This window comes from Ahaetulla prasina, chromosome 1, assembly GCF_028640845.1.
Source record: "Ahaetulla prasina isolate Xishuangbanna chromosome 1, ASM2864084v1, whole genome shotgun sequence".
In the NCBI taxonomy this organism is placed as follows: domain Eukaryota; kingdom Metazoa; phylum Chordata; class Lepidosauria; order Squamata; family Colubridae; genus Ahaetulla; species Ahaetulla prasina.
Genome location: NC_080539.1, coordinates 71,852,629 through 71,874,548, shown reverse-complemented (window position 1 = coordinate 71,874,548; position 21,920 = coordinate 71,852,629). Strand labels below are relative to the sequence as shown.

General features: G+C 37.7%; 2 protein-coding genes across 3 annotated transcripts in view; one reads left to right on the top strand and one right to left on the bottom strand.

Annotated features, from left to right (window-relative positions):
• The window catches only part of CMTR1 (cap methyltransferase 1), a 37,809-nt gene that overhangs the window by 9,539 nt on the left and 6,350 nt on the right, over positions 1-21,920 (top strand). For both annotated transcript variants that reach the window (XM_058183423.1, XM_058183347.1), the window contains exons 6-22: positions 2,265-2,336; positions 7,319-7,413; positions 7,495-7,567; positions 7,771-7,969; positions 8,253-8,371; positions 9,786-9,882; positions 10,663-10,795; positions 11,427-11,606; positions 13,631-13,687; positions 14,527-14,584; positions 16,382-16,450; positions 17,013-17,144; positions 17,652-17,774; positions 19,338-19,429; positions 19,782-19,850; positions 20,643-20,690; positions 21,702-21,814. In XM_058183423.1, coding sequence (XP_058039406.1) covers positions 2,265-2,336; positions 7,319-7,413; positions 7,495-7,567; positions 7,771-7,969; positions 8,253-8,371; positions 9,786-9,882; positions 10,663-10,795; positions 11,427-11,606; positions 13,631-13,687; positions 14,527-14,584; positions 16,382-16,450; positions 17,013-17,144; positions 17,652-17,774; positions 19,338-19,429; positions 19,782-19,850; positions 20,643-20,690; positions 21,702-21,814 — 1,729 coding nt within the window. The remainder of the gene's footprint in view (positions 1-2,264; positions 2,337-7,318; positions 7,414-7,494; positions 7,568-7,770; positions 7,970-8,252; positions 8,372-9,785; positions 9,883-10,662; positions 10,796-11,426; positions 11,607-13,630; positions 13,688-14,526; positions 14,585-16,381; positions 16,451-17,012; positions 17,145-17,651; positions 17,775-19,337; positions 19,430-19,781; positions 19,851-20,642; positions 20,691-21,701; positions 21,815-21,920) is intronic.
• CCDC167 (coiled-coil domain containing 167) overlaps positions 2,347-21,920 on the bottom strand; it is a 58,903-nt gene continuing 39,329 nt past the window's right edge. Inside the window, exon 5 of the mRNA XM_058183727.1 lies at positions 2,347-3,995. Coding sequence (XP_058039710.1) covers positions 3,898-3,995 — 98 coding nt within the window. The 3' untranslated portion in view covers positions 2,347-3,897. The remainder of the gene's footprint in view (positions 3,996-21,920) is intronic.

Below are 21,920 nucleotides of genomic sequence, written 5' to 3'. Positions count from 1 at the left end.
GGTAAACAAAAAAATATTTAAATGCTGAATTGGTTGAGAGTTAAAATCAGAAAAGTGGCCAAATATGCTAAAAGATACCACAGGTGGAAAATTATAATAATAGTCTTAAACTTCACCTAATGAGTCAAAGTTTTATTAAATATGCTTGAAACTATGAAATAATTAAAATTATTATTTTAATAACTTTAAATATAAGTAGAATATTAACTTTTAAATACAGTTAGTGGTGAGACCTACACCTCACATTTTAGTACATGATTTTAATGAAATCCTATTTAAATGAATTTCCATTGAAGGCTCCCCTCCTATTTTAATTCTGTTCTTTCAGGGTGTCATAGTCATGGTTTCATTTTTATTTTTACATCTAGCTCACGTTTGCCAAGTGAAGTTTGTAGCCATAGGACTGAGAATCCATAAGGCCTGGAAAGCAGTTATAATTCTTTAACATTATTTTATGAAAAGTACCTTGTAAATTGTTTTATTTTCTTATGTGCCAAAGAAGCCTTGTGGATATTTTTTTGTGGCTGGGATACATATTCATGCTTTGTGCTTGGGAGGCTCTTCTCAGCTCGTACTCTCTGTGAAATAAGCAGGTTGATGCACTTGAGTGTGTGACTGGCTGGCCTTGTTTGTCAATTTCAAATTATATAATAGTGCCTCTTCACTCCTCTGATTACTGTATTTGTGAAAGCTTGAATAATGTGACAAGCTGTTTAAACAGAGCAATAGGAAATCACATTTGCTCCAGTGAGATTCTCATTTATAGAATGCCATTTGTCTGTCTGGCATAGACCACTGCTTTTCAATATTTACATGTTCTAAAAAGTGGCAGTGTAGCTCAGAATGTAAGTAATAGCAAAGAGTTGAATAATTTTTTCCCTCCATTGGATATTGGCATATTGTTAAATGATGTGTTGACTACTGCTGAGATACCATATTCTTAGGGGAGTTTATATAAGCTAGCTTTCTCTATGTTGCTGAGACTAAAAATATGCTATGCCTCCTGCTTACAGTGAATGGATCTGTCATTGTTCATGTACTGAAAAATACAATTAAGGTAGACTCCTTATTCCCATATCTGTAAATACCATATTTCCTATTATAATGAAATAAATGATGATGACGAAGATAATAATGAAAACGATGTATTAAAATTATATGCTGCCCAACTCCCCAAAAGTCTTGGAGATGTCGATATAGACTATTAGCATTGTCTCTGTAAAGAGTTTTTTTCTATAAGATAGAACAATAGATTTGTATTTCAGCTGTCTGCATTGATCTTGGTATAAAATGAATATTTTTTTAGACTTGTGTATGTTAGATTAATCTCAATTTCATGTAAAGTCTTAATAAATTGTCCATGTTGCTCTCAGAATTCCATGGAGTAGAATTTTGAGACCATATCAGGGAAGGGGGTTTTCAGGGGGACTAAGGAATGCTTCTATTCCAGTTCAGCTGCCATAAGTCATTCTGTTGTTGTGAAATACTAATAGGATATGAAAATTTAAAAATATACTTTAAAAGTCAGCTTCATACATGGACCTTTTCAGTCAGCAAAGATAATTTTACAGATTCCCCTCTTCCTGCCCCACAAAGCTTTATTTTTTTGTATCCATTTATATGTGATAAGCAAAAGTTTGGTCTCCCCATGATGGTTTTTATAGTAAGACTGTCGATGTAGATTAAGCATCTCTTTCTGATCAGGTGCTCCAAAACCAAGTATAGTGTGGCCAGTGCACTGATGATGATGAGGTTGTGAAACTATATCAGGGTGAGGCAGGGCTTCCTTTCCTCATGCTGAATGCCTGAACATTTCTTATTTGCAAGCACTCCAAACTCCCCAGTGTCTAAAATGTGTACATTGTCTTAATGGGTTTTACATTGTTTGTAAATTGTTCTTCCTTCCTTGTTTTGGTTCAGTCTTAAATTTTATTAACCATACCATATCTTAAAAAAAAAGATGATGATCTTATTAGGGCTGTGTAATGATTCAGATGGAAAATGATGATTCATGCAGGTTGCACCAGCCAGCAATTCATTAAAAAAAGGGGGGGGTGTCTCTTCATCTGGGCTTAGGTTGCTGCTGCCAGCAATCCTGGGAAGAGAAACATTTGATATAAGAGGTGCCATCAAATACAATGTGCAGGTCCTCCACGGCTATGAATCATATTTTCTTCTTTTGAGTTGGGAGTGTTACACAGTCTTGGACTTAAGACAAATGCATTACACGTATTGATTCATTTCCCCCACATTTTGTTTTGTAGAGGAAACTGGTGATTGAAGATGAAACGGAATTCTGTGGAAAAGAACTCCTACACAGCATGCTCCAGTGCAAGGTGAATTTTATCTCGTGGAACCACAACAGGCCTGTCAGTAGAAGGAGAAATACCAGTGCAGTGCAAAGGCAGAACAATCTGGGCTTACGGTTTTGAGGCATTTAGAAAAGAGTAGCTTCCAGTAACATGGAGGCTTAAGTATCTCCCCTATTGGTTTCCTCTCCTCCTTCTCTACTGAGTGTTAATAATTAGACCGAATTTTGGATGAATTGCTTTAGATGAACGACCTTAAATCTGTGTATGTTTCAGCGTAGTTTCGCCCTGAAAATGGAGTAATTATGCCTAACAAACAGAATACATGAATAGTCTTATCCTCTTTGAATGAAGCTAGTTTGACTTCTACAGAAGAATGCATCCTCAAATTTCTTGAGGATGGCACTCTGATAATATTGAAGTGTGTGCTCCCAAGGAAGAGTTTGTTGTTAGGTGATTGTGAAATTGCAATCTATGTGTAATATTATTGAATCCAATTGTGGAAAAACAAATGCAAACCACCAGTTTTTATATGAAGCACTGATATTGTCTGATACTGATTTGATTTATATGACTACCTGATGTTCACTTGATATTCCTCCTTTTGTGATGGAAGTCAATTCCCCAATTATTTTCAGAAGCTTCAGATTGACTCCTTGCCTTGACATCAGAGACAGACTCTTACAGGGATCCTGCACTGAACAAGAACCCACATTCAAAAGAATGGGAGGACAAGCACAAGAGTGGGTCTCTTAGAGCAGGGGTCCCCAACCCTTTGGCTGTGGCCCACTAGTGGGCTGTAGCCCATTCAGATCTGGGCTGTATGAGCGAAGCTCCATTTGTGCAAGTGGAAATGGAGCTGTGTGCATGCATGCCTACCTCTTGCGTTAACCATTCCCTCCCCCCTCCCCTGCTGGCCCCCAAGCCAGAAAGGTTGGGAACCGCTGCCCTAGAGAGAGTGGCAGCAAGGAAAAGAGAATTTTATTCAAGCAATTGAATAGTAGTGGAATTCTTGCCCGGCCGACAAATATCTGATTCAGTCAGAAGATCTTGGATGTCCTTACCTTCATTCTGTGGATAGTATGTAGGAAGCTAACAAAATGTTTCTCAGATTGCTTGTGATACAGGCTGGTTATTGGCGCTCAGCCCTAGACAAGAGAGCCATTGTGGAAAATTGTGCTGTCCAGAGTGGGGAAGTGTGAATTGATGCATCTGATTGATCAAACTCCAGACACATCTGTAATCTAAAAACTGATTTCCTCTTCTTCAAATTCTGGTCATTTGGTGAGAAGACTATCCCTAATCATTCAGGCTACAATAAACTCTGCTCTAGAATATATTCTTACCAAATCCGAATTGAGACATACCATTCCAGTTAGCATTTGGCCTTCTGTCCCACCAATGAGAATTGGACATAAGACTATTTCAACTCATACAAGTCCTTCTTTTCTAGCCAGTGGATGCAACGATTGGGTAGAGTTTCCCTTTAGAAAATATTAGCAGGGTACCATATTTTTCTTTTCATTTATTTTAATAAATGTTACAAAATAGAAAGATTCCCATCAGATAATTTTGCCGGACCAGAGCTTCAGCTGCCAGGATGAAACTTGGTTATGTATATGGTCCTTTCATCCATCCAGGGAAAAGGAATATGTTGTTTTTTCACATCCTCAAGTAGCAGGTCTCCTGTATGTAAGAGGAGAAGTGGAATGTTGTACTTAGCCATAAATTCCTATTCTTCTCTAATTATGGTAGGCTGTATTTAGTTTCACTTGTAAAGCATTTCAATTCAGGAGTGGAGGGATAGGCTTGCAATCATGCTTATAATCTTGCCTGAGGGATTCCCCAGGTTTCAAACCAGATTCACTGGAAAAGTAGTTTGATTAGAAGGATATGTGTAGCTTCTAGCTGATATTCTACTTTTAATAGGGGAAAAAATGGGGATTCTGGTGTATGCTTGACTCCAGCTCCTCAGAAAGCCCTGTGCATAGGTGGTATTGTATGTCCCCAGACTACTGGTTGCCAAGTGCTTTGGCATTCATCCTTGTTTTTGAAACTGGACCATGAAAATTTGTTTCCGGTCCTATTTCTTCATATGAACACCATGCAGTCTGACTGGCAAAATATAACAAAGAGAACCAAGTGCTCTATGATCACCTGATGCATCTAGCAGTTGCGATTGCTAATATGGCGATCTGCCTAGAGTGGCTAAGTGTTTGGTGTCCCACTGCCCATTGTGCCCTCTAGGCACATTGCCATATTAGCAATCACAACTGCTAGCTACATCAGGTAATCATAGAGCAGGGATATCACTCAGATGTTATGCGGAAACCTGCGGGGACCACTCAAGCACCATTCATAGTAAAGTTGCCCAAACTCTGCTGATCTGGAATGTGGGGTTCCATGATGTATCCAGTGCCAAGCAGACTGCCCATCTTTCCCTACACTTCTTAACATAACATAACATAACAACATAACATAACATAACATAACATAACATAACATAACATAACATAACATAACATAACATAACATAACATAACAACAGAGTTGGAAGGGATCTTGGAGTCTTCTAGTCCAACCCCCTGCCGAGGCAGGAAACCCTACACCATTTCAGACAAATGGCTAGTCAACATTTTCTTAAAAATTTCCAGTGTTGGTGCATTCACAACTTCTGTGATTGCACAATAAATTTTGTCTCCAGAGCAACCATCCCAAAAATGATATGTACTTTCTGAGCTAGAAATCGTGGATCTCTGTGAATTCATTGAGAAAAATGAGCGGAACAGGATTATCTGTCATTTTACCTGTCCAGCAGAGGTCCCTGTCCTATTTTTGAAGAATAAATATGCAAGGGAGAGCTTCATCTTTGTAATGACTATACCTAAATCACATAATTGTGCAACCAACGTTCTCTTCCGCTGATCTTGGATCTCCTATAATAATTATTCTCTGCCATTGTCATCACCATACTGGAGCTTCATGGAGTGTACTGTGTGATCTAGATCAAGAAAGGGGATTATCACCTTGCAGACCAATTTTAGCCATTTCAAATCCTTGATCATGCCATTCAGACTCTGTAAATCCTGATGGTCTTCCATCTTTTCATGAAATCTTCAGTTAGTGGTTATTTGCTTGGACAACATCTTGATCTTCTCCAGGGTACCACAGAGATATATGTCAAATTTATCCTGAAATGTCTCCAGAACTATTATCTGTACTCCAAGCTGGAAAGTGCACATTTGTTCTCACCAAGACAGAACCCCTGGGCTATTTCATTTTCACCTGAAGGCCTGGGCATAGATCCTATCAAGATTCAAGTAAACAAAGTAACAAAGCTCTCAAGTGACGAAATGATGTGCAGTGATTCCTAGATTTTGCAAACTTCTCTTATAAAGATTTTGCTTTCTCGCATATCATTACTCCCTTCTCTGGGCCACTATGAAACAAAGAGCCATTCCAATGAGGTTTTCCAATAACTGGAGATGTTTGTATTCATACTCCTTCAGCACCCAGACCCCAGTATAAAGCACTATCTTTATACTGCCTGCCCCTAACATTGCTCTTGGAGGGCACAACACCAAATCAATCACCTCTGCTCTGCTGCTTTTACTTAGGGAGGTTAACTGCAGATGAAATCAGTGACACCATATTGGAAGAGCTGCTCACTCTTAAGGGTGCTTTCAGGGTTTGGAAGCAACATCTGAAGACACACAGTATATCCAATATATATATATATATGACCCAACCACCAGAACTTGGAACAACTATGCACAGCCTGGCAACTCAGTTATTGCCAGGCTTGATGGTCTGCCTTATTCTCATGCTTTAACTTCGTGATCTATGCGTCCCAGCCCCATGCAGATGGGAAGATGCCTTGGCCAGGCTCTCAAATGATGGAGCAGATGCCCTTCACAGCCACAATCTTGCAGCTAGAAAACTGCAGCTAGAAAGCCACTTTGGAATCACCTCCTTGACAGCACATATTTGAAACCTGCAGGGAAGAAACCATTTCACTCAGGCTTAGCTTTAGCACACCAGTGCAACCTGGACCTCTATTTAAGTTTGAGGATGGCTTCTTGCATTATCATGGTCACCTTTATTTGCCTTTGGTGGAATTACGAGAGGAAATGCTACACCTGGCACACACAACAGCTGTGTCAAGACATTTTGGAGTTATAAGACCTTAGGTCCAATCATCCAGGATATTTGGTAGTTGTGTACCAAGATTGAGGTGTACATGTCCTGCCATTATGTACGCCTCCACTATCAAGCAGTGTCATCTCTGAAAGTTGATGAGATTCGGCTATGGAAGAAAAACCTGCTTCTTCTTTTTTTTTAATTTGAATTTATATCCCGCCCTTCTCCGAAGACTCAGGGCGGCTTACATTGTATTAAGCAATAGTCTCATCCATTTGTATATTATATACAAAGTCAACTTTTATTGCCTCCAACAATCTGGTCCTCATTTTACCTACCTTATAAAGGATGGAAGGCTGAGTCAACCTTGGGCCTGGTGGTACTTGAACTTGCAGTAATTGCAAGCAGCTGTCTTAATAACAGACTGCATTAGTCTGTTGAGCCACCAGAGGCCCTTTGAGGTTGCACATGAAAATTGGCAGCATGATACTTCGGGCCATTTTTGTTCCTGGCAGTCTCCTCACTAGCAAGCATCCCCTTCCATTCACATACCAGACCCACCGTGTCTTTCATAGCTCACTGCCCCTTGGCTCTGGTCTTCCTTGCCAATTTGTGTACCTCTTTGTGCTCTGGTCTTTTCTGTTATTGTAGCCAATTTCAATACAAGTATTTTTTAGCAATTCTCTGGAGTTGAATTTTTTGGCCTTGTCTACTTAATGAAGCTTACATTCTGATTAAAGAATGAATGTTCCCTTGCTAATTGTTCCCCCTAATTGGGTTCTGTAAAGCAAAATAAGTATGGAACAGCAAAATGTTCTGTTTAGGTGCCCTTCCCTCTTTAGATTAGATTTTCTAATTTCTTTCTGCAGACTATTTTTGATGTGCTGGATGGAGAGGAGATGCGGCGAGCTCGTACAAGATCCAATCCCTATGAGATGATCCGCGGAGCCTTCTTCCTAAACAGGTCAGAGAATAGACTACACATTTCAACATATCTGGTCAGTTAAGGGCAAACTCTTAACAAGTGCCCATCTTACACTTACAGAGCTGCAATGAAGATGGCAAACATAGATTATGTCTTCGACCACATGTTTACAAACCCAAAGGATTCTCGTGGGGTGAGGGTTTTCATTTATTTGTGTATCTCTGGTGCCTTCTCTGAATGGGAAAAGTGAGTAGGAAAATCCTTAGAGCTTTATTGAAATGGAGGTTGATTAAGCACCTCAGAAGCTAAGCAATTTAACAGATTGATATCAGCAACTATTTACGTGGGAGATTGATTTAGTTGCGGTGATTGAATTTTTATCCTTTCTGTTTGCAGAAACCACTAATTAAAGAGCGTTCTGCTGAACTGCTATATTTTGCTGATGTATGTGCTGGCCCTGGTGGTTTCTCAGAGTATGTCCTCTGGAGGAAGAAGTGGCATGCAAAAGGTTTTGGGATGACCTTAAAAGGACCAAACGATTTCAAATTGGAGGATTTCTATGCTGCATCTAGTGAGCTTTTTGAGCCTTACTATGGTAAGCACACACAATTGTTTTCATTTTTAAAAAAAAAAATAAAATCTTCAATGGATGCATGGTTTTCTGCAAGAACATTAATTATCTAAGAATAGGAAAAACCGGCAGTATTGGGATAAGAAAAATGCCTTTCTGTTTACTAAATAACCTTCTAAAATACTTCCTGCTGAAAGTTAGGTAATTATTTTCTAAAAACAGGAAGTTTTTTTAAAAAAATGATTCTTTGGTAAATATGGTATTAATATATGTGATTCAAAATCAAAATCGTTGTTTTCCCACTTAGGTGAAGGGGGTGTTGAGGGAGATGGCGACATCACCCGTCCTGAGAACATATCTGCCTTTCAGCAGTTTGTGCTGGACAACACAGATCAGAAGGGGGTTCATTTCTTAATGGCTGATGGGGTACGTTTTTCTCTCTTTTCCTTTTATCCTGTGGTCGTTACCTGCAGCTTACCTTTCATAGCATGCTGTGACATGCAGTCAAATTAGGAAAATAATCATAATACTAGCTTTCCTTTGCAGCTATTTCATGGATCATTCTTTTTTATCCTGGAACTGGATTAATGAACTATGTGGAAATGAAAAATATATATATATATATAAATGTATATATATATACATGTTCACTGAATATCACCAAATTATATGTTACAGTTATCTTTGAGAAACTTAAACTTCAATGTAACTATATAGCTGATCTTGTTGAGTGTAGATACCGAGCCTCTATTTGCAGTTAATAAAACATATTTTTATGTCCTAAGTGAAGCAAAACTTCTTTGAGAGTTTTTTTTGGTCAAGAGAAGGACATTTTGTGAAAGGTCTGAGATGTAGTTGACAAATTTTATCTAACTGCTATAATTATAAAATACCTTTGAATTGATTCCTGAGATTATATGGACTTAACTATGCATAGTCAATCTATCCCAAAGGGATATGCCTTTATTTAATAACGCAGCAAACTCTGGAGTCAAGAGCCTGTGAAACTCAATGAAAGGTCAATTATCATTTTCCCATTAATGTCCAAGTTCCAAAGGGCTCTCTAGAGATAATAGGAATCTGAACTCCATCTTTTTCTTTCCCTAAATGCCTCACATGTACAAGACCTGAGTGCTGCTGCCCTCTGACAGAATAACCTTGGCCATTGAGCTAGACATTATCGAAAACAGATAGCAGCGCTTCCTTAAAAATTATTATAAAATAACCCCCAATCTCCATACAGGCCTGTTCACCGAGTATTGCCAATAGGATTATACAGAAAAATGAGGTCAAAGGGAGAACATGATCCTGCATGCCAGCATGCCAGCAACTGGGCTGTGCAAACAAGCAAAGCCCCCTCTGTGGGATGCAGGCAGTATGCAAAACCACATCCCCTCTGGCCCGTGGAAAAAATCTTTCTCCGTGGAATCGGTCCCTGGTGCCCAAAAGGTTGGGGGCCACTGCTTTAGATAGATGATGCCTATCAGCTTATAACCAGAGAAAAGATACTTCACTACTGCTTTTACTTTCTCTTCCGTTCTCTCCCTCCACCCCAAATCTACATATCTCAGTTGTAATTTGGTGCTATAATAAATGAAGGGAGCAGAAAGGCAACAAGCATATTCTACTGTGGTTGGTGTTGGTAAGAGATAGATGAGAAAGCGGCAGCAATGTTTTGCTTAGTTGGCCAAGGTGAAAGTTGGCACTCCAGAGAAGGACAGATTAGTTTTGTCGATGGATTGGTTGGAAGATAGTGCTAAAAAAACCTGAAGAGACATTATTTTTTAGTCATATAGATGGTGATATTAAACAATTATGCATTTAACTTTATGTGTTTCAGGGCTTCTCAGTAGAAGGGCAGGAAAACATCCAAGAGATCTTAAGCAAACAGCTGACACTTTGTCAGTTCCTCACAGGACTCTCTGTTATACGGACAGGTGCTGTCGCATTTTGCCTTACCCCTCTATTTTATCCTCCTCTGATTTTGGTGTTAGATATTCTCCAGTCTGTTTTGTCTTTCTCTATTTATGAAGCATTTCCCTTGAAAGTGTTTGTTCAAACGTTGGACTATAAGTGATAAGGTGCTCCAGTTTGGGCTGTTTTTGTTTTTTTTATTTTATTTTTTGTCATTGTGAATTGCTTTTTCTAAAATGCATTTAGATATATGTAGATATTCTTGTAGCAGGATAATAGAGGCCTTTATAGTAATAGTGTTACATGGATGTATTGTGGTGTCTCCATAACTGCTTATGCCACTGCAAGCTGGACAACTTGTAGCTTCTGAATGTGTTCAAGGGTAGCCCCATGTAGAGTGCATTGCAGTAATCCAAATGAGAGCTGAATAAGATATGTCTGAACAGGGTTGCATGAAACAAGAAAGGGCACAGGAGATGTATAAGATGGATTTGTGCAGTCCTGGCCATGACTATTACCAGATCATCAAGATCTTCGCAGTTTAGTTTTTCAAGATGTCTGTGAGTAAGGCTTTACTGCTATGATAAATTATTTAGCAGATGGTTATCTAATAAAGCCTGGGACAGAATGTGAAAACATACACTTGGTTCTTTGATGAGCAAACTCATTAAAGAGCTATAGCCAAAGCATTCTGTCTTGGTTTTGTTTACGTTTCAGAAAGATAAACTCAATTTCTTGATGGAAAGATAGAATATAAAATAATATGTGTTTTTCCCTTTTAATTGGTTTTTTTTCCCCTCCAGGAGGGCACTTTCTCTGCAAAACCTTTGACTTATTCACACCATTCAGTGTTGGCCTTGTGTATTTGTTGTATTGCTGCTTTGAACGTGTATCAATCTTCAAACCTGTGACAAGCCGTCCTGCCAATTCGGAAAGGTGAGAAGTGAGAAATGTGAAGGCAATTAATCTGCTTGAATGAGAAACAGTGATAAAAGATTTGATGTAGTTGCAATCTTGACATGTGTTTTATGTCTGGTTTTGGCTATGAATTTTCCATTCTTGGAATCAGAGAAGGAGAAAGAACTATACAAGATAGTTGTGGGGAAGCAAGGGCCACTGGATAAGAATTTATTTATTTGCCACCAGACTATGTTTGATCTTTTCTTTTTACTTTTTTAACATATATATTAGTAATCATTTAGGAAATGTTTGAATTAGCTACAATAGCTTAATATTGGTGGCACTAAAGTATGAATGGGACAAAGCTACTATAATCTACAATTAATTAGCGCTCACTGTTAGTTCATGCAGTTTCTTTTCTATCACTAGTAAATAGTTTGGAAAAATAGCAACGTCAGGGAAAAAAGCATTAGACAATTCTGGATCCATTGTACTTCAAAAAATCTAGACTACAGGAAATACTGTACCATTCTAATAGCATGATCTATGTTTCTTCAGAAGCATATATGCATGAGTTTCCCTTATAATCTAGCAAAAAGTATTAGTCATTGTGTAAAATACTCAAACCCACAAAAAACAAAGAAAAAAGTCTTTCGTGCCTCTACAGGTATGTGATATGCCGTGGTTTAAAAGCTGGAATTGAGGAAGTGAGAGACTATCTTTTCACAGTGAACATGAAAATCAATCAGCTACGCAACTCTGAACAAGATGTTAATCTTGTTGTTCCTTTGGAAGTAATCAGAGGCGATCATGATTTCTATGACTATATGATCAGCTCAAATAAAAGGTAAGTTTATACAAAAAATAAATCCCACAAAACTTTCTGCAGGAAAAAATAAAAGATTTGCTTTTTGATAGTTGCACTCTTTTTGCTAGTGATTTTACCAAGTTATTTTTACTATCTGAAAATTATCAGTTACTTCACTGAATATCTTTTTAAATTTAACAGTTTGCAGAAGAACATACTTTGTAAGATACTTCCCCCTCCCCATCCATGTGTTTATTGTTAAAATACTGAAATGCAGAGAGGAGAAAAGCAAATAATAAAATGCAAAGAAAGTTAGAAAAGAAATATGATATGAAGAAGAGTCTCTGTCTGAATTTTAAAACAGAACACTTTTTAATTACAGGTAATCCCCGGGTTACAAACATTCACATAGTGAACGTTCAAAGTTATTCAATAAGCGCCCCCTAGTGTTTATGAACAAGTCCCCAAATTACGAATGTTGCAGCACCATGGCAGTTGTTCGCCCTTATGAATGACAGCAGAGGCTCTGCAACATTCGCCCTGCCTATTCAACCCCCACCCCCCGGGTCTTTACAGGCACTGTGCCTATGAAGACGCACTTATCTTGCGAAGATCTCCTCTCTGTCGCGGTTTCTTTGCCTACTTTGTTGCTTCAGGTTTTCAATGCATTCGTAGAGTACAAAAGCCTAACGTACTGTGATCATGTGAGATCAGTAGCGTGAGATCTCGTGCTATTGATCTCACGTGAACTCGCAGTTTAGGCCTCTATTCTCTGTGAACTGAGACCTGGATGTTTGCCTTTTGCTGTTTCCTTGCTGAAGCCTGCAGGGAGATTGCATCCCTGTGGGCTTCGCCAGCCCTTTGGAAAAAGTGAAAGGAGGGAATGATCACGTTCAAGGTATGAGAGTCACTTCTATGAATCCTAGGGTTACAAATGGAATAGGCAGGCTCCATTACATTTGTAACTTGAGGACTACCTGTATATATTCTCCCATCCCCTTCTATTTTTTACCTCTAATCGCTGGCCACAGATTAGATAGTAGAACTTCATACCAAGCATTAGTAGATGTTGTTAGTTTTTATTGGAGCTCTAACCATGTTCCAGGTATCCAGATCTGCCTTGCTTTGTGATATATTGCATATAAGGGAGCCACTCCTGCTTGAATTAGTTAAACTTCTATTGTGGATATATACTCCCAATTGCAGCATTTTCTCCAATTTTAGTCTTCCATTCTAATATCATAGGCAAGATATCTCTTTTCCAAGACTCATTATTTTTTTCTTAAACCAAAGAAGCAAAATCATTGTGTATATTTGACAAAAGGCAAGTGGTGAAATAGAATAGTATATCCAATTCCTTACTTACTGAGGCCTGGCTACCCCAAGGATTTGGGAGGCTGATTGTGTCCCCTACTCTACAGTGAGTTAATGCACACTTGAAAACGATTTGAAAGAAATGCTTCAAACACCCCTCTGCACTCATGAGAATATACACTTCGTTTTTCTAGTCTTCTGTGTTAAAGTAGCCAAGTCTTCTTTCATGCTTCTGTGACAGCCCAAAGGGAGGTTCTGCTTTAATGAATAACAGAGGTGCTACTATTTTGCTGCCTGAAGCATTGGTTTCAGATCTTTGGAGGAGTAGGCATCCCTGTTGGGCAAATGAAACGAACAAAATTTTAAAAAGTTATGATATTTATGTTGTTACTTACCAAGTGCATCTAAATGATATTAATGTAACCAAATGTTTTGAGGACTCCTAATGTTTGGAAATTGAAAGTTGAAAAATTTGACACACCCATTTAAAATGTACAGTAATATTATAGATAAGAGATCCAGTAGTCACTGGATTTCACTCAATGAAAAATACCATGAGCAAAAATTGTAAATGAAATACTCTTCAATTTCTAACAGTATCGGTGCGATGCGATTCATTATAATGTGGTACAAATCTACATGTTTTATTTTTGTTCTGCCTCTTATTTTTTTTTAATCCATATTTTGATTCATAAGACTTTCAACAGGTTCCTCTGAATGCTCTAGAATAGACCTGCTTTCTCTTGCAGATTCTGTGCTGTTCAGATTAAAGCCCTGGCCAAAATCCATGCTTTTGTTCAAGACACGTAAGTAGATTTGATATTTTCAAAGTGTTCTACAAAACTATACTTGAGGATTTTACTGGAAATTAATGAGTAGATTTTCTGAGGTGCATAATTAGCCTCATGAATATAATCTTCATTTGTAGTGGTAAGGTACAAATCATAGCCATGGTATGATTACAATGGGACTGGTTTAGAGTAAATTTAGTAGGATTTTGTTGTCTTTCAAGTCACTGGGCCCTACCTAGTGTGTTGTCACTAAATTTGTCCTATTGATTTTCCTTCGGTAGAAGCAGTGTTTTTTATGGCCCAAATCTGTAATATGGTAGGTTGGCTTTTTCTTATTTGAGCTACTATAGATTGAGGTTTTTTTTCAAACGCAAGAATGCCATACTAGTAGGGAAACAAGTTTATATGTGAGGCAGCATTGGGTTTCAAAAACTACAGGTGGTCCTCAAATTACGACCATAATGAAGTCTGCCCATCATGGTTGTAAGTCATGATGGTTGTAAAATGTGGCTGTGTTGTCAAGTGTCCATAGTTCAGTCATGTAACTCTGTGTGTGTGTGTGTGTGTGTGTGTTTGTCTGTCTCTGTCTGTCTGCTGGAAGTTTGAATCTGGGTTATAAGTAGCCTCAACGCAAGTTTGTTATTACTTTGAATGGTTGCTAAGTGATACGTTGTAAGTTGAGGACACCTGTGTTGGTTGTTATGTATTATCTATTCATAAGATCACTCAATTCAAACAATGTGACTCAGTGACTAGATGAATGGATAGTAATAAGTTATCATTGAGTAGATGGGATAAAAAGAACCTCAAGTATCTTTTTGGTGTAAGATTTAGACACTTATATATTTTTTTAGGACTTTGAATGAACCACGTCAGGCTGATATCCGAAAAGAATGCCTCCGACTTTGGGGGGTGAGTAAGACAAAGAAGCAAAATATTACACCCATTGTATTTGGTGGTTCTCAACTTTCTTAATATAAGAACTAGGTTTCTGCAGTCCAAATAAGAACATCATATATTCTCTGTCTGAAAGGATTCTTTTGTCTTTAGAAGGTCAAGAGGTATGCTCAGGATGACCCTTTGCAACCAGTTGATGTTAGTTTTAATAACATTGCAGGTACAAATTGACCGAGTCTGGCATTATTTATGATTTTCTTAAACTAGTTGTACTGTCTTTATCCAGCTTACACAATCCTCCTTAATATGTCTGAAACACAGCTGGAAGTTACTATTTTACAGGTGAAGTCTCAGCCTTTTAGAAGTTAGTCTTCTTTTCACTCCTATCATAGCAGGGAAGACTTGGGAAGTTAAAATGATAGCATTTCATCTCTGAATTGAAAATCCTGCTCCTTTCTCAGATGGCAGCTTGTTCTGCTAGTTTCTGTGAGAGTAAGAGTTCTGTTTATAAAAAACACTCATTGTTGAGGAAGAAAAACTGCTGACTGGCCCAGTTGATTGGAAGAATGAAGGACAGAGTTGGAATATATATCCCTTGTTTTTAGGAGAAAGAAAACAAGAATAAAATTACTATCTAAATTATTATAATCACAACAAAATGTTTGACATCCTGAATGACGCAGGTATTATGGTAACAGTGTTGTCACACAATTAAAACATGTCATGAATCTATAAAAATGTAATTATAAGTGAGGAAACATAATACAGTGTTTTGTTGGCTAATTATCCTAAAGTAAAAAAAATATTGATATTATTATGATATCACCAGATAGAGATTGCTAGCTGAGAATTTGCAAGGATCTCTGAAACATTTTAGGTTTGAAATCTTTTATATAAGGGTATTTTTTTCAAATGTAATAAATATTCATTGAAATTACAGAGTAGATAATGCAGTAGAATTAAATATAGTTTATTGCTAATAGCTGAAGGGAATTAATAGTTTCATTGCAGGTTGGTTTCTCTGCATGGATCTTGGATTTGGGGGATTTTTATTGCAGTATATTTTATAGGCTAATAATGTATTGCATGAAAAATATTTTACTGATTTGAAAAAGAATTCTCATTCTCATTCACGTTTAAATGAACTGTCTAATTCTTTTGGATAATTTGCAGGCATGGACAAAGGCCACATGGGTAGCTTATTATAACAGAAAATCCCCACTGTTCTTTGTGTGGGATTCATGAGGAAGGAGGATTGAGAAGATAAAAATATATGTGGAAAAAGAATATTATCAGTTTTGGAAAACAATTTTCTTTTTGCTTCTTAACTGCCACATATTTTAGCTGAGGAAGTTGGGAGGGGGTTGTTGTTGGAGTGATAGAAAGTTAGTCATAACAACATTCCGTATTCAAGGACTTTTGCCTGCATCTGATATAGACTGCCTGGAGATTGTATCCAATTGAGTGTGAAGAGTTGTTGGACAATATGATGACCTTGTGGGTGTGGGGCAGGGATGTGAACTGTCAACTGGGTGTGGAAAACCTGGGCTTTCAGTTTCGGGTTTTCCCAGCTGTGCCAACATGACATCTCTAATAAATAAACCTCAAGCCTCCAAGCTTTATTTCGTTGGGGGTGTTCCTTGGAACCTTGACAAATATTTTGATTCAACAATAGCATCTACAAGAATAAAATTGACTGATTTTTTTTTCTTTATAGTAAAATGCCATGTTTTTTTTCCTTACATAGTACAAAAATCAGGGAAATGTGGGCAAGTTATAATTTTAAACTAACTAAATTTTAAATTTTTCTAGATTCCAGACCAAGCCCGAATTGCTCCATCCTCTTCTGATCCCTTGTCCAAATTCTATGAACTAACTCAGGTAAGATTTTTTTCCCCATTTTCTGTGTCGAGATATTCAGATGACATTCCTGCCCTGTATGGTGCCATTCATAGAAAGAAAAGATTAAAAAAATTACCTGGCCAGACTTAATGTCAGCTGTTCTTTGGTTAACATTCTTGTAAAGCTGCTGGCTTGAAATGCACTGTGAAAGGCTTTCACTTAGACACTATGGTTAGAGGCAATTGGTTGAGCGTTTTCTAAAACTACAGGAAAAGGGATCTATAAAGAAGGAACAAGCTTCATGGAAGTTACTTTATGCTAAGATAGGTAGGCTGATAAGCATTTATCATGCTGATAGGCTCTGAAGGTAGCACATTCTGCTATTTCAGTACATAAAGCATAGTAATGTATTTTAATGCTAGCCATAGATTTAGCCCTTTACTTTCCTCAACTTAGTCTCTTTCAGATACTCTCATTATGCTTGGTCAGCTTGCTCAGTAGACGTGACTGATGAAAGTTACAGATCAGATCTCTGGAGGTCACCATATTGAAATAAATCGTGGAATTCTCTTTCTTTCTGTCTCTTTCAATTTTGCTTTAGGGTACTAACGTAGAGATCTTTAGTTATAAATCAACTCCTCTCAACTCAAAAACTTTGCACAAAATTCGACCTGTGCTGGATTACAGATGCATGGTATCGGGAAATGAGCAGAAGTTCCTTCTGTCATTAGGGGTATGTGATAATTAAACATTGATTAATATCAGTAGTTAAATAATATATTTTAAGTAACATGGAATTTGTTTAGATTAGGTATATTTTCCTTTCTGGTTGTCCAGGCGGTCACCAGGAGTCAACACTGACTTGAAGACACACAAAAGAAACAAAACGTTACCAAGATGATAATTTGACTGGTGGATTCTCCTTGTCATTTTGAAGATAAATGAAAACTTTGTTTCAAAAATTGATGAAATATCTCTGCTTATTTGGTTATAATAATTAATATTTCTTATGTGAAATTAAGTCACATTTTTGGGAATAGTTAGAGAGTCTTGTTAAGGAAACTGAATGTTTATCGTCTTTCCTAATAACATCTCTTTCATATCCTTCTTAAGACATCATCGTAGTTTGGATGCACATTTCTCTCACCTGTTATACTACAAACTGCTTGAGAGCATGTGGTTTCTTCAGTGGTCTGCTTCTGCCTCTAATCTGGCTACCTCCTTTTTTGCTTATATACAGAAGTCTCAGATATACACTTGGCTTGGTCGCCAATCGGATCGCTGGACCAAACTGGAATTGAAGATAGAACTGCCACGGGATACACTTCTTTGTGTGGAAATTGTTCCTGAGCTGAAAGGAGAGGTCAGTGATCTTCAGAGATATTTTCTTTTGAAAATGTTTTTGCCCTGTTTCCTTCCTTGAACAATGTGATGAATGAAAAGATAGAGGAGAGAGAGCAAGGGCATAGTCCCTAACCAGTCTTTCTGCTGGCCACATTTATAACCACTGTGCAGCTCCAGTAAATTGTCCCTCAGGATATCTAGCCCTTGACAGAAAAAAAAGATTCCTTATGTTTGGCTAGGAGTTTCTCCGCCTCAGGAAGTTTTAAGATGCTCAGACTGCTGGGAACTAAGGGACCTGAAATCCACGTATCTTAAAAGTTGCTGAGGGTGAGAAACGCTGGGCAAAAGCAGAAGTGGACTAACTGCGGCCACAATAGCAAAAAAGTAATGACAGTGTTTCAGCTATTTTGATGTAGAAAAACCACATAAAGCCTGCAGTATAATCCCTAAAATAAACATCACATAGTTGAAAAACAGAAAGAGTCTCAGAGAAAAACTCTGTGTTGTATCTTATCACTGGGCCAAAGAGTTGAGGTTGTTGAAGTGTTGACCCAGTAGCTAGAGGCTGAACAGATTCAGATCGCATACTTCCAAGACAGAGTGGTTTTGCATTTGCAGGAATGATCATTCCAGAGAAATAACTTCACTGGCTCTAAGTGTGTCTGCAATTCCAAAGACACACCATAAAATAAAAAAGGGGAAAAAAACCCCAAGGAAATATAAAAGCCAATCAGAAGATAAAATTACTTTTGACCTCAAGGTTTATAAAAGAGAAGGTAGTGGGGAGAAATTGATAGGGGCATCTTTTGATTTTTTTTAATTTGCATTTATATCCCGCCCTTCTCCGAAGACTCAGGGCGGTTTACACTATGTCAAGCAATAGTCTTCATCCATTTGTATATTATATACAAAGTCAATTTATTGCCCCCAACAATCTGGGTCCTCATTTTACCTACCTTATAAAGGATGGAAGGCTGAGTCAACCTTGGGCCTGGTGGGACTGGAATCTGCAGTAATTGCAAGCAGCTGCTGTTAATAACAGACTGCATTAGTTTGTTGAGCCACTAGAGGCCCTATTATTATTATTATGATTAAAAATTGTGCTATTTAATCTTGCTGATATAAACAGTGAGATTGAATGCAAGTAGATCTCACTTAGTAACTGGCTCATACAGCACCTGTTAGCAGTTATGACAGTGATGGAAAAATAACTTTATGACCAAATCTTCCATTTATGAATTTTTCAGGTCTGTAAAGAAAAACAAACAAACCCCAAAGCATTGTTACGGTTTCACTTAAAGACTGAATTTCTGATCCCAATTTACTGCAATCTGTTCTGAGTATCTTCCAGCTGAACTAGTGTCTCCATCCCTCTGCCTGAAAATCTGCATATTGGTCCAAATCGAAACAGTCTAAATTTTAGATTCAGCTACCCATAGTTGCTTAAAAAAGTGAGATGAGTGGCATATAAATTTAATAACTAAACTGTGGTCACTCACAAGGACTACCACTATATGCAGATAAGCACATTTTTTTGCAAGGAGCAGCACTTCAAGATGTTCCTAATTTCCTTTTTTTCTAGGGCAAAGCCCAGCGAAAAATCAACGCTATCCACATCCTGGATGCTTTGGTGCTGAATGGCAGTGATGTTAGAGAGCAGCATTTCAATCAGCGGTAAGTAGAGTTTGGGTAGACAATTTCATAAATATTTTTGTGGTATAATGGGGCTCCTTTTAACTTTTCATCTGCACTGTTCAAGACTGTTCTTCAGATCAATATTAGAAGCAAACATTTCTGTTTTCTTTTTGTCCACTTTATCAAAAGAGACATGCCTGTAAGAAAGAAGACTAGGTAACAACTGATCACCTTCTCTTCAGAAGAGGCCTGAATTATTAAATCCAATCATTTTTTAATGTTTGTTTTGGGAATATCTGCCCAGCAGACATTGCAGAAAATTCTCATATAAGTTTTTCTAATTGTCATTTCCAATACCGTACCATGTATAAATCTCTCTTTCTGATTGCAGAATTCAGCTGGCAGAAAAGTTTGTGAAAGCTGTCTCTAAACCTAGCCGCCCAGATATGAGCCCCATCAGGTGAACAAGTCCCCTTGGATTCTTCTTCTAGTGGTTAAAACATCAGGCTTGAAACTGGATGAGTTCTAGTCCCACCTTAGATGCAAAGCCAGCTGTGTAACCTTGGATCAGTCCCTGTCTCTTGGCCCTGGGAAGCAGCCAATGAAAACTGTTTCTGAAAAATCTTTGCCAAGGAGCAAACACACAGGAATGTGTCAAGGCACTTGCAGTCCCCACTGACTCCAAAGTATCTCCCCCAAAAGGAAGCTCATTTGTGATTTTTATTTAGCATATACTGTATAACACTTGCTGGAACAGACTTTCAAAAAGCTAGTCTTAATTTTCTCTACGCAAATAATTCTGCATTTTTCTGTTTAGCAACAATTTATGGCAAAGTTAACTGTTTCATGCTCAGCGGAATGGTTTGACTTTGCTATCTGGAATTACCAAGTGGATTGGTGGTGGTGTAGTCCAGAAATGTTTAGATCTATAGATTCAATTCTGTAATGATCTTGAGAGTGAAAAAATATTTAAAAACTATGTGCAGTTACTTTTTGTGGTTTATTATATATTGTTTTTTAGTCTTTTTCAATCTTTTCTCTTTAATCACGAAGGCTGCGATTTTTCCTTTTTTGTGTGGGGGTCATCATATGCTTAAATATTAAATATTTAAATATTAAATTAAATATTAAAAATATTCAGCAAAAGTTCCATAGTTTGTTCCCAGCTCTGTCTAGAAGGGGGCTACAGGAAGCCTAGATACAGTCAGAGGTTGGAGCTTACATATCCAGCTTACTGGTTTTATTCCCACAGAGTGAAGGAAGTGTACAGGCTAGAGGATATGGAAAAGATCTTTCTGAGGTAAGTTCTCAGAACTTTTTAAAAATGTAATTTAATTTGCAGATTGAAAACTCAGAATTCTATTACTGTTTGGGAAAGCCGTATTATTAAGTTCTGATTGACCAGCCTGTAGAAAAAAGAAAAGGTACAGAGTGTATATTGGAAGGAAAATCATTTATTCCTTGTTGCCAAATCAATAGAGTTAAAAAAACAACAACCACAGTGTGGTATGGGGATGTCACTTTTGCCTAAAACGAGTGGAATAGATGCTTACCTATTGGAAAAATGTCTGTTTTTTTAAAAAAAAAATCAGTTTAATCTGGATGCAGTCATACTTAGGGCTAAAAAACCATTCATCAACATTCCTCATCACTTTACCTCTTGTAAGCTATGAATTTCTTTTATGGCAGAGATTCATGAAAGAATTTGACCTTAGTTTCCCTCACAGTTTTTATGCTTATTATACTTTATAATATTCTGAGCCCCTTAGCACCCTCATTCAAAGCCTTTGCAGGCATTCCGCCAATCTCCGATGAATGTAACGGCCTCAAGGTTCTACTAACCTCTAGAAATGGATGAGAAAGTTATTTCCTCAAAATTCACACTTCAAATTATGGATGGATGCTGGGATTTCTATTGGCTCTGTAGTTCTTGAGGCTTCAGAATACACAGCCAGCAGCCATTTTTATCACAGGGTTTCATGTTGAATTTGGAAGGTGCATCGTAATGTTAGGGACAAGACTCCAATTCTTGGAGGAGAGTAGAATTCTACCTTTAAAAAAAATGAGTATCAAGTTTCATCCAAAAATTGTGGATCCAACCAACTAAGGTGTTGAATTGATTCGGCCAACATTGAATTTGTATTGAACAAAATTTAAACTAGATCTTTTTGTCCAAGTCCTATTTTACCTGCTACCAAATCATATTAACTGTCAGAGCTTATGTGATTCTTACAGTTTATGCAAAGATACTGATTGTTTCTCATTCTTATTCTTTTTCTCTTTCTTTCTCTTCACATGTTTGTTAACTTAGGTTAGAAATGAAGGTTATCAAGAGCTCAGGTGGAATCCCACGGCTATCCTACACTGGTCGTGATGACAGGCATTTTGTACCTTTTGGATTGTACATCGTTCGGACTGTCAGCGGTAAATCAATTTCTACTCATGCAAAGTCTGATATAATAGTCAAGCCTGAGGCCTGGAATTTGAGCACTGTAGTTGGGTCAATGTCATTGTGTGTGTGTTTGGGGTG